This window comes from Acanthaster planci, linkage group LG03 (genome assembly GCF_054643075.1).
Source record: "Acanthaster planci isolate LZ-2023a linkage group LG03, COTS_SCS, whole genome shotgun sequence".
Classification (NCBI taxonomy): Eukaryota; Metazoa; Echinodermata; class Asteroidea; order Valvatida; family Acanthasteridae; genus Acanthaster; species Acanthaster planci.
Genome location: NC_141779.1, coordinates 4195628 through 4208541, shown reverse-complemented (window position 1 = coordinate 4208541; position 12914 = coordinate 4195628). Strand labels below are relative to the sequence as shown.

The 12914-nt window shown below is 41.4% G+C and overlaps 1 protein-coding gene across 2 annotated transcripts; it reads left to right on the top strand.

The window, feature by feature from the left end:
- The first annotated feature begins 6697 nt into the window (after positions 1-6697).
- LOC110985957 (uncharacterized) lies at positions 6698-12068 on the top strand. Of its 2 annotated transcripts, none has more exons than XM_022247470.2 (3): positions 6698-6846; positions 10015-10106; positions 10783-12068. In XM_022247470.2, the coding sequence occupies exons 1-3, from the start codon at positions 6788-6790 to the stop codon at positions 11799-11801; spliced, it is 1170 nt and encodes a 389-aa protein (XP_022103162.2). In that variant the 5' UTR covers positions 6698-6787; the 3' UTR covers positions 11802-12068. The 2 variants fall into 2 exon arrangements, with proteins under 2 accessions (XP_022103162.2, XP_086990309.1); XM_087134183.1 differs by lacking the exon at positions 6698-6846 and adding an exon at positions 7015-7093.
- Positions 12069-12914: the final 846 nt, after the last annotated feature.

The window sequence follows — 12914 nt, the reverse complement described above, 5'->3', positions numbered from 1 at the left end:
TGGCAATGTCAGAGCTGTGACGATCCTCGCTCCAAAGAACAGCAAACTGCTGCAATAAATCTCTTGCCTCTGTGGTCCGAGTTTGCCATCTGAGCCAAAACCTAGGCCTATATAGCTTCAAAGCTGAAATTAATGGCGCTGTTAATTACTTGACGATTATTCACTAGCTGCCTTTTAACATCGTGTTCTCCGGGTTCAGTTTATATGGTTTGCACAGTTCATCTGGGAAAGTGTCAGACTATTAATAGTTGCAGTGCTCTTCCGCACTTTCAGAAACATCCATCTTGCTATCAGGCAAAAGTGATTAAACTTTTAAGCCATCGCTGTGAATGATTCCTTTCGCATATTAGGCCTATATTCAGCGAAATATTCCACGGGGTCCGTGATGGGGAACATATCCCTCGGTTGAAAGTTGGATCGCCCCCGTGTTCCCAATCCCACTTGCCGCCCTCTTTCTTTAGATCAAAATGAAGAATATTTCGGTTGTGGTATAAATCTGACGAGATGTGGCAGTCAATCACAGTCAACTCATCGTATGATGATTTAATCCGAAACTGGTGTTTTCCCCCGAACCATCTCTGAAGTCTGTGCGTCAAGAATGTACGGCAGTTTTGAAATTGTGCCGATTCTGGATGTTCATATTACTGGGGAGAAGACTAGTGGGTGTTGCTATAGGCAGGGTGGGGGTGGGGGGTTGAATTTGTGTTCTTTTCTCCCCTGGCATATACATGGCCCTCATCTATGCTGGCATGACTTTATTCAACCCTGAAAGACTATATAGAGGCAGGGGCGTAATCCACCACTGTGTATATTTTCCCCAATATCGTCACAATGTTTGTTTTAATCGAGTCGCACATTTGACACTAATATGCCCGACAGTCTTATTGAAACTAGTTGTTATGGAAGTCGGACAAACCTGTCTCATCGTTTGTCTTTCTGCCCTTTTAAAAGTAGATAAATTACCATCGCAATTCATGTATCACTTGCACTATACATGACTGATAACAAGAAACCGCCCAAGCGACTGAACAGGGCGGATTCCCCCCCCCCTTTCTGTACGTCTCTAGAGAAAGCAGGTCTTTGTCACAGGAAGAGGGGCCAGTGTGAGCCAGACGCTACGGTGTGGAGTGGAAATGCACGAATGCGTAACCATAAACGACAGGATATATCTATTTGTCATTACCATTTGACATTCCGGGAACTTCTTTGAGGAATTCAGACTTCTAGACTTCTGTCCTGTGACACTTTAGATGAGTTTCGGATGGGGGTGGTGGTGACCCGATTCATTATAGCAACGGACTTCCCTTAAAAGACCCAAATGAGAAAAATTTCTTACATACGATTTATGCAACGTAATATTCTTGTCTATTGAAATCTATTTGATATTCATGTGGGTTAAACGTACTGAAAGGTGCCTTTTTGAATAGCTGAAGGCATTGTTGCTGTGCTGTTAATCAGGCAATCAAGACACCGTTCATTTTATTGGTTTCTCAGTTGAAAATTGCGAAAGCAAAATCTGCTTTTTGGAGACATTTCTGATTAAAGGTTGCTCATTAGTTTATTGCAAGCACATACACAGCAATGGATAAGCAAGAAAATGCAACTTAGGCCGGTAGAAGTATTCATTAGCAAAAAACAAAATGGCGCCCCTATACCCTTAAAAAGAGCACATAATAATTGGAAATAAGGATACTTGGGACACAAAGCTGCATTTTCAAGGGACTGTATAAATAGCCATTGCATGGATCCTTTAATATTTCGGAGAATAGTCTCTTTGCATCACACTTGAAAAAAGCATCTTTTGGGGATCTTACTTTATCCAAATAACCCATAAAACAAAACAAAACTTGACATGTCACTGGCCTGTTACACTTTGCCGGTACCAGCTCGTTCATTCTCTCGTTTCCGTCAGGAGGTTGTGCCGAGACTGCGGCTAAACTGACCGCGCTGGGACAGTTATACAAACATGAGAGCTTCGATTGAGTCTGGATTCCGCGGTCAGCAACCCTCGGACAACGGCTCCTGGCTTAGTGTCGTGAAATCAAGTCGTGCATGCCTAAACAGAACCATCGCGCGAGGTTTGTATAGCAGTTTCCCTCCATAAATACGGTCCCCGCAACCCATTTGGACATACAAGAAAGGATTTCCTGAGTATACGTCTATATAAGATATTTTAGGTCTATCAGACGTTCGGGGGGGGGTTGTCCTAGTCTTGGCCCAAGACGTCAGTGATCGATAGTTGTTTTATTTCTGTTGAAGAGCGCCCTCGCACAACTAGTTTTTACTTACTCTCGAGCTGACGCACAGTCTAATTATGAGTCATTAGGGGGCGCACTATGCACGGTGTCCGCTATCAAGCACTAACGTCTTGAAACTAAGACTAGGGTTGTCCATAAAGTACACACGCAGGGGAAAGGAGTACACCAACTTGATCTTACCAACGCCACCAGGCTGAAATTTAAAGTGTACACATGCGGGTAGAGAGCCCCCCATACTTGGTATGCATGAGATCAATCCTGTCTATCGACAGGGCATAATAGCATTGTCGTCGAGTATCGCAATATCTTCAAAAAGGGATTTCTTTTGTCTCTGCTATCCCGCCATTTCAGAGTTGAGGCAGTTATACGATCCCTCTCGCAGCTAACCAAGTGGGGTTGTGCATTTACGGGTAGTTTAAACGATTGGAGTTTAAACGAAGGAAGAAATACGTCAAACAAATTTAAAAAAAAAACCTGTGTGTACCGTCCACTTACAATTTGGTGCCATTTTGACATACTCATGAAAATGGCCTCAACCTTCAGCCATTTTTTTTCTAGTCCAAAGTAATGGTAACTTGGGCTTTACGCGTGGACAGCAGCAGAGAAAAAATGACATAAAATTCTGGAGCATTTTTTAGGAATGTTGGTTCCAAATTCACATGGTCAGTCTTGAGCAATCTAAGCGGCAAACTCGAGGCAGAACTTTTCTTGAGGAGAAGGTGAGACGAGGCCTAACATTTGTTTTCAAATTGACCCCGATATTTTCGGCCTTGAGTGACTCCGGGATCATAAAACGTCGCCCCTGTCGACGAAAATACTCACAATCGAGGCTATCAAAGTTACCAGACTACGTGATCTCGCTGGGCGTTATTGTAACCAATCGGAAATAAATTCATTCAGGCAGCACAGTCACTGACAAAAATGATCGAGTCGAAGGTTGTTCACGTCAGGGGCGTACACGTACACGACACAAGTGGGACGCTAGCGCTGATGTGGTTACGCCACGTGACAGCCACCCGCCGAGGTTGTCTGATTTGTGGCCAACATCAGTGGTCGATGTCGCCGCACGATTCCAGATGATTAATCAATTTCTCTGTTACTTTCATAGCATAAGTTGCCTACTTTCCGTGGTTTGAAGACTTGCAAGTCCGTAGGCAACATGTTGCCCTGTATGTTGCCCTGTATGTTACCCTGTAGGGGGCACGTACACTGCAATTTGTTCGAAGCAGCCCCCTTAAAGATTTCTCACCCTCCTCTGTTCCGTGAGACTTTCATATAATTGACAAACAATATTCCAAAGTAATGACGACATTACATTAGATATGCGTTCATTATGGGAAACTTTTTGTCAAGAAAATTGGTGGTAGCTTAATTAATTAACGAGCATGAAGAGAACATGCTAGATATGAAGTGTGTAATAAATCAATTCAAATTTGTTCATTTCTGTATCATTAATGCTGTGTCCCCCGTAGTTATACACGTACATGCATTTCTACTTCATGGTGAATTGGAAATTGTAAGTATTTAGTTCTTTCAAATGATCATTTCATACCAATGCGATTACATTTTCTAACGAATGCCCTGTTTACCAATTTTCTATCGCTGGGCAAAGATACAAATAAATGACCCTAAAGAACACTGCATTCGTGATGCATCATACATTTCCATTACCTATGAGAAGTTACGGCAGACCGATTCATCGCACCGTAATGACACTATTAGTCCCCATAAATAGTTTATGACAGCGATTAATGTGAACCCACACCTACGTTTTGGAAACAGTTGCTGATAGAAAAATGCTTCGTTTGCTCAAAAAGCGAAGAGCAAGTTGATTGATTACATATAAATTTTCACGAAATTGAAACAAAACAAAGCACATGCTGTTTGTTGAACACACAATACAAAGTCACAGGCGCGTATGCTCAAGGCGCTTAAGTTCTACACCATATAGCTTCAAGAATGAAGTAAACTATTCGGTCAAGAGCGTGGGCTTAAGTCTAAATCTGCTGGAATCTGATAAGATAAGTCGCCAAGTAAACAAACTCTGACTTGGAGATATAAAGGAATTATCATGATTCATTTTTTCTAGGTATAGGCTTGCAATGTGCACATGGTGATGGAATATGGGTGTGTGAAAGGTGAAGTTAGGTATATACTCGGTCGGAATCTCACCATGTGTAGTTCATGTCTGGGATTATTTGAGATGGCCAATGAAGCAGAGTTTATGTGCAGCATTTTACTCAAGGAATCTCCTTCTATCGACTTCTCCCCCCTTTTTGTTCTAAACTTACGCAAACCGGTTCACATTTGCAGTTAGACATAGTGAAAAATTAACTCCTGGCAGGAACTTTAAAGACAACAAAGACAAAATGTTAGATCATTCCGGCGCTTAAAATCACGAGATGCTTGGCTGCACATGCGCACAGCGGTTTATGACTGACCAGCTCAGTAATAAAATCCAGTTCGACACAACATCTGTAACTTCAAGCAGAATCAAGAATTCATTTCCCAAGCAGACTCAAACCTCAAAGCTCATGACGGAAGGTTGTTATAAAAACATTAAACAGCACTTTATCACCCGTATTTAATTACACGTTGGGCTTAATCACCATTATTTTAATCTGTCCTCGCTCGGTCGTATTGACTCTCAAGTTCTCGTGTCAAACTGCTTTCAAAAGTGCAATCTCACTTTATGCCAGCACTCAACGTGAGAAGGCGGAAGACAACCTAATTTTTCCGAGTGATGAAGCGGATCCAATTATTTCTACCCCTTGGTTGTCAGACTGTGGTTAAAAGGTAAACAGACTTGAGTGTATACTGTCACTTTCAGGGGGACTTACTGACCGTGGCCGGGGGGTCTTCAGGTGGTAAACCTTTGTTTGAGTCATCTTGGAGAAATCACAAACAACTTGCGAAAACAAGCAGCTAGAAGGGGCGTCTTGTGGGCCGGGGCCTCTATAGGTGGATAGAACCACAGAGAATAACAAAAAGTCAACAGAAAGTCTGTGACAAACATCAGTTGACTGAAAAAAGGAAGCCCCTTAAAATTCCTGAGTGTTGCTTCAGAATATAAAAATTCTTTAAATACATTTTCAGCTGCAGGTCTATGTATTTTTTATTTTTAGAATTACATAATCCATTTTCTTTATCTTCATGTTAACAACAGTTCCACACTCTAATGCCCTCAAACTCGAGGAAAGCAATTTGATTCTTATGCCCAAGACAGAAGAGCGTGAATATCGAGCAGAGAGAGCTTAAATGGTCTCATTTAATGATAACAGACAACGGGAAGAGCCACTGCAAAGCTCGATTTTACTTTTGGGACCGTTTATCAGCCCGGTTCCCGTTCTATTTAAGTGTAATGAATCAAATCGACTCAATCAATCCTGGACTTTATGTAATCATTGAACCATTAGGATCATATTTATAAATCGTGGTTAAAAGTCCCAAAACTAAAATTGTATGGTTATTGAGTTGACTTTCCCGTTGATGAACCAGGCACCAAGTTACTCCTTTTTCAACGACCGTCACGTTTTTAACCGATTTGATTCAACATTACAAAATAATGGCAAGGCCAAGTATGCTTGAACCAACAATCCTAACAACCTTAAAGTTCAAGTTTTGATGTATATGTATATATATTTGTGTGTGTGTTAATCGTGTTTAAAGTAATATGGGTAGCACTAATTAACCTAATCGATATATCTACGCCCTTAGACGAAATAAGAACTAAACCTGAAGGTTTGAAATTGAAGGAAGTGTTTTTAAACTCTCTCTACAAAGTGATCAAACTGACAACCAGGAAAGCTAGCTCAATTGCATCAATACTAGGCTGAATAAAGACCCTGCAGTGGCATTTAACTAGAATTAAATTCACTCAAAACTAACTCGAATTTGCATCTTTCCTACACAAAGACCAAGCAACAGTTTCCAAAGCACCGTAACTGAAAAGAGGGATATTTCCTCCCAAGTTTTCTGATGAACTGCCATGATAAAACCACAGCTATTTTTCATATCCATTCAGAACTTGTTTGTAATTGGTTGACAGGCATTAAATCCCGTAGGATCAACAACAGCTCACCAAATTATGACCTGAAACTAACCGCTGATTAGTTGCTATGACAGGTGTGCGTGGGTGATCGACCAAATTAGAATGTGCAATGCGGCAGGCGGGTAAAATCCCTGAAGGCGTTTGGCTAAAGGTTTCTTGAATTAAACGTTGTTGTAGGTCTGTTTTATGCTGGGTGAACTTCAAGATACTGAGACGGTTCTGCCACTTGCTAAACACTTGGGCTAAGCGAGAAAGTAATTTTGATCATTAACAAGCTATGCGTGTACTTTCAGTACCCATTCCACAAAACTTTTACAACCGCCCCACATATTTCAGACAGAAAAAAAAGGTAAAATCCTCGGAACAGCGTATAAACGGCGCCCTCTCTTGATTCCTTTCGACTATGCGCTAAGCATTGTTGACCGGATCTGGACGGAGGTCATAGTCGAAATGTACATGTACGTGTGCATGCATTGCTATGCACGTGTGCTGCTGCCGTGATGAAAAACATGACAATGAAGGATTCGTAGATTTAAGGTAGGATTTCACTTCTGCACATGAACAGGATTTAAAAATTGACGTAACAAAATAACATAAGTATATCTACGATGTTTACTGTGGTTTGTCGTCCACCACGCCCCCATCCCACGAACGTTCACGGGACTTGGGACCGGGAGCACCGCACCGCGGACGGCGAACTGGAAGCGTAATTTTTTTTCCTACAGGAAGGTTAGGGGTAATTGTCATAATACGGGCGTGGTTAACTGCAAGCTAGCTCGATCAGGTTAGTGGACCCTTAGAAACTTAAGTGCTAATGTAAATGTCCGGCTTTACTTTCCTATTATAAAAACATCCTCCAAAATGCTCCAACCAACTTATTTTTCACCAAGAAAAAAATTACTACATCATGATGAGGAGTTCAAGCTGAACCCTCGGCTTGTTTGTTTCAAAAAGTGTAACATGTATAACGCTCTTCTAACAGCACTACCATGCAAGTCGGCCAGAAAGGCAAGTTTGTTGTGTCTTATACTTAAACGTTCTTTAACCCCATATATGATAATTGCCCCCAACTTTCCTAGATGAAAAACGCATGCGCAACGGTTAAGATACGCCCATTTTACTATAATTACCCCTAACGTTCCTAGGAACAATTATTAGGCGAACCGGACTGCCGTGGGGTATCCAAATCATACATATGATGATCTTTCTCCACACCACAGGCGCATAATCATGTCATGGACATGGTGTTCAAATATGTCAAAGCAAAGCAAACTAAGAAGGTCATGCTTGTGTGCCTTCTCACACAGTTGCTGTATGCTGTTGGGCAGTCGGAGCTCAGCAGGAACTGCAAAATGCTCTAGTACTAGGCTAGTCTGAATAATCTTGGACCCTTCAAATCACCTTTTTAAAACATTTGGACATTGTTGGACGATCCCCGACCCCGACAATGTCCAAATGTTTGAAAATGTTTGACTTGGACTAGTACTAGGCCGGCTAGGCCAACTGACTAGTCACATTACTTCAATCTAGTTTCTAGAATTCTCTTTTTCAAGCAAGTCTTTATCAAAAAAGACGGGTAACGCCTAAGTTACATACATGTACATAATCCACCGCTCTCTTGTAGTGACTGATCAATAAACATACCGGTAAGCCCAGAAACAGGTCAACGTTTGTCGAGTCACGCCTTGGACAACTCATACCTTCACAGAAATCAGAGCCTGCTCAGAGCTTACTATTATTGCAATCAACTTGAACAATAATTTGGTTTCTTAGTCGTGTTCATGACCTGATTTGCCGTTTGGCTGCACTCCCTTCCCTACATGCTGGTATGGTGACATAGACGTGTCGATGGTCAGGTACCTGGCACTGGTCAACGTGGCCGGCCGTTGTTGCATGCAATCTTCACTGGACTCTTCACCATTGCATTGAATGGCAGTGTGCCTACTTTTTGAAATTCTGTATCAGTGGAGTGATGTCATGTTTTCATTTACTTCAAAGTTTCTAAAGTAATTAATAGTTGTAACTTGTCCAAGCAAGAATTAAACAGAAAATAAGGCAACCACCCCCCCAAAAAAATGAGTCCAGAAACATTTCCAAATGAAATCAAGACATAACAAGTTTTATTAAGTACACCCCCCCCAATAAAAAACTTTTAATGGAAAAAAGAAGACGACGGACGATTTACAGATAAAGGTACAGCCAAAAACTCCTGGTTGGGAGACATTATTTACAGTCTCTCACACCAGTGGCTGTGTACTACATTGTACGTACGGATGGTGTGCCCTGCTTGTGCCAGATTGGCAGCACGGCCTCTCAGTGGTTGAGTCAAGTTGGTAAACGGTCAGGTTGTTCGACATCCATCAGGTAAACAAACGGTGCTAATGCCCACAGCAGGCACTATGCAGAAGATCTCTGGGGGGGGGAGGTTATGAAGATGTTTCCTTGATGTGTTTGTCAAATCTAATCCTTAAACATGCTGAAAAGGAAAGGCATGAAAGTTACATTTGAATTGTGAACATGAAGGTACGAGTGGTCTTAACTTGAAGTACCGGGGTATGAGTCGTCCAAAGTACGACTTGACTCGAAAGCATAAGCCCAGGTGTTTACTGTCAAAATTGTAGGCCTACAAACACAATGGTAAAGTCCCTTTAGTGATATATTGATGCTTAAGATGTCAGTCACCAGGTCACGGTACAGTCACCTGATGGAAACATAATTCCTCCCTCCACCTCTGAAAATGGCCGAGCTGATATTGAAGTTGGCCTTTGACCCAACGTACATGTATGTGACCCAGTACTTTGTAATCAGGAATAAGTCGCTGAGGCCATTTTACGAAAAAAATTGATGAGGCAGATTGTGTTTATTTTGGAAGTGTACAATGTATGTACGAAAGGTTACCATCAACACACTTGTAATGTGTACCATTTGAAAGCTGGTGAAATTCCCTTTCTGAGCATGCATACATGTATCTCAAAAAGTCAATTTGCAATTTATTCCTGATTTCACATATGCACACAAACCCACCAGAGGCATGTGCACTGTGTAAGCATACCAAGTGTTTGGTAAGACCCGTAAAGTGGGCCCTAATGTGTACTCTATCAATGGAGGAGTAGACTGTACAGAGGTGTGTCTAGTGCTTGGTGTGATTGGTACCCTGTGGGCAATGAAAGGATGGTGATTAAAACCTCCCATTTATCATGAAACAGTCAGTCACCTGGTCAAAAAACAACTGTTCCCAAGTTTTAGAGATACATGTATATAGATCTACCAAAATGGCTTTTTGGGGGAAGAATTGATTGAGAATCGAGAATTCTAAACTAAAGTGATTCCTCTGTCGAAGCATTTTGCAATTTCTACAGAGTTTCGACCTCTCAGACAGTACTTGTAAATGTGCTGTAAGGTACAGAGGGATGCCTTTTAGTTTCTGGAAGTACATGAAGCATACCTTCATGGGTGATTAAAAAAAATCATGCTTATCAAATGCTTTTTAATGTCTTACCTTAATGTCCTTTCATGGCACGTACATGTACATGTAGGACGTGGCTTACATTATTTGGACTTCAACCTTTGTGTCAACATCATCTTGAAAACTGCTAATAAGAAGTTAATACATGTAATACAAACATGAAAGTCATGAAGTTGTGAGACAAGTGCTCATTTTGTAATGCTAGAAATCACTTTCTTGTATTTTTTTGTTTTTCGTAGGTTTTTCTGTCCAGAGAAAATGACGAACGTCAATCATATTTTTAAGATCCTGTTTGCCTTGCTGTCTGCTGCTGTTGTTCTGTTCATCATTAGTAAGTCCAGTCAGTGCTGTCATTAAAGGGGTCAGGCGATGAAGTTTTCCTAGATAAAAGTTTTGTTTAACTTTATGCTCTGTAGCAGAAAAAAGTTAATGTTCTGCTGGGTTCATTTGGAAAAGTGCACTTTTCAAACAAGTAAAAGTTGTCCTAATCTTTTCTGGACAACAGAGGGCACTGTTGCTGTGATGTTATGTAGGGAAGATACTGCTCAGTTTTTAGGCTTTTCTGTTCAAGCTGTGAACCTGAAATTTGATCTTTGAAATCATTTCTGAGAAAGGTTTGTTCGTCGGGTTATTGCCATGTACTCGACCAACAATGAAACACCATAGAAAATGAACGTTTGAACAGCAAAGTATTGAAAATTCCAGCATAAATTTTGTGCATAAATCATGCTACATTGAAATTTACCCCGGAATTACATCACAGTATTTTTCACGAGTAATTATAATCAAATCCTCAACTGTAGTTGATAAACTCAGGTTTGTCTCAAATTTGATGTCTACTTTTTAAAACTTTCTGGTTTTGTGATTTAAAACTGTATTGGTTTTTTAAACTAAATTCTCAAAATTTGAATTCTTGGTTTCAGAATTCTTGATTACAACTTACTTAAATCTCAACTAGAATGCTCCCTGAAACAATCCTTATGACTGATGTTTACTTCCTTTCGCAGTTTATTCACAAAATAGAAGCACACCTCTTACACCAGCCCGTAATGACGCAGAGACTACTGGGCAGAATGTACCACTCACGAATTATGGACCACTGTCCAATTGCAGTCTGGCCGACATCAAGAAGAGGCCAGGTGTGGTCATGCTGACCACTGCAAACCTGGCCTTTGTGGACTTTGTGCTCAACATGCTGGCAAGTGTCAGACGGGCGGGAGTATGCATCAACACTACGGTCATTGCGGAGGACCAGACAGCTTACAAGGTGTTGCACAAATACGCCATGGGGGACCCAGCAGTGCATGTGCGGAAGACGACGTCAGGAGAGATGGACGCGATAGAGCACTCACGCCATACTGTAACCCAGTACTACGGGATTATGAATAAACGCCAGGCATACATTTTGGCTTTGTTGGAGCAAGGTCTTGAGATTTTGTTCACCGACTCTGACACATTTTGGTTCCGAAATCCGTTTCCTTATTTTGAAGGCAACTTTGACATGTTCATGAGGGGTACACGGAGCCACTACCCGACGAGACGAGTCAAAGAGACAAGATTCTGTTCCGGGTTCATATACCTGAAACCAACCAACGCGACCGTGAAGTTTATGAGGGAGTGGGTAAAGATCATGGACAGCAACAAGAAATGGGGGAACTACAAACCTGATCAGTCAGTGATGATCAGGTTGCTTCAGGCCGACAAGCCCAAGCATGTCAACGTCAAGATGCTGGACCCAAACCTATTCCCCTGGGGACCGGAATTTTTCAACCCTTCATGGCCGAGGAAAAACCACTCGACTGTGGTCATGCACGCTGCCAGCATTCACGGGCATGCCAACAAACTGACGAAGTTCCAGGAGTATGGCATTTGGTTGGTTGATGTCACAAATTTGGCCGAAGATCTCGGCAAAGTCGGACATATGTACGCTTTTGTGCTTTCATTAGTTTTTTTCCTGCTCTTCACTGCTGCTTTATGTCTAGGGTCCCATGCGGGGTATAAACTAGTTCCGTACTACAAATACTGACATTGTCTATAGTGGTGAAGATAAATCAAACTTATTTTACTATTCGGAATTAACCTCTGAGGAAGTCAGCACTGTAAATGTTAAACTTCTACACTTGACCACACTTTACAAGTGATTTATTTCAACATTAAATGTTCCAAGACGTTCATTTGTTTGTATATTTTGAAGCGATTTAATATGCTACTACAATGCCGAATTTGCAAGGCTTATTTGTGTGCAACAAAATCAAGAAGTACTTTCTTAAAGAAAGAATTAAATAAGTGTGTGTAATTTGAAGGCAACTTTGACATGTTCATGAGGGGTACACGGAGCCACTACCCGACGAGACGAGTCAAAGAGACAAGATTCTGTTCCGGGTTCATATACCTGAAACCAACCAACGCGACCGTGAAGTTTATGAGGGAGTGGGTAAAGATCATGGACAGCAACAAGAAATGGGGGAACTACAAACCTGATCAGTCAGTGATGATCAGGTTGCTTCAGGCCGACAAGCCCAAGCATGTCAACGTCAAGATGCTGGACCCAAACCTATTCCCCTGGGGACCGGAATTTTTCAACCCTTCATGGCCGAGGAAAAACCACTCGACTGTGGTCATGCACGCTGCCAGCATTCACGGGCATGCCAACAAACTGACGAAGTTCCAGGAGTATGGCATTTGGTTGGTTGATGTCACAAATTTGGCCGAAGATCTCGGCAAAGTCGGACATATGTACGCTTTTGTGCTTTCATTAGTTTTTTTCCTGCTCTTCACTGCTGCTTTATGTCTAGGGTCCCATGCGGGGTATAAACTAGTTCCGTACTACAAATACTGACATTGTCTATAGTGGTGAAGATAAATCAAACTTATTTTACTATTCGGAATTAACCTCTGAGGAAGTCAGCACTGTAAATGTTAAACTTCTACACTTGACCACACTTTACAAGTGATTTATTTCAACATTAAATGTTCCAAGACGTTCATTTGTTTGTATATTTTGAAGCGATTTAATATGCTACTACAATGCCGAATTTGCAAGGCTTATTTGTGTGCAACAAAATCAAGAAGTACTTTCTTAAAGAAAGAATTAAATAAGTGTGTGTAAATTAACAGGGTGTGAGGTTTGAGGGAAAAT

What these genes read in the sequence shown, in the direction of transcription:
- LOC110985957 (XM_022247470.2), top strand. Translation starts at nt 6,788, where the DNA reads ATGCACGTGTGCTGCTGCCGTGATGAAAAACATGACAATGAAGGATTC. An exon ending in GAAGGATTCGTAGATTTAAG is followed by an intron (nt 6,847 to 10,014) that starts GTAGGATTTCAC and finishes TGTTTTTCGTAG; the next exon opens with GTTTTTCTGTCCAGAGAAAA. An exon ending in TGTTGTTCTGTTCATCATTA is followed by an intron (nt 10,107 to 10,782) that starts GTAAGTCCAGTC and finishes TTCCTTTCGCAG; the next exon opens with TTTATTCACAAAATAGAAGC.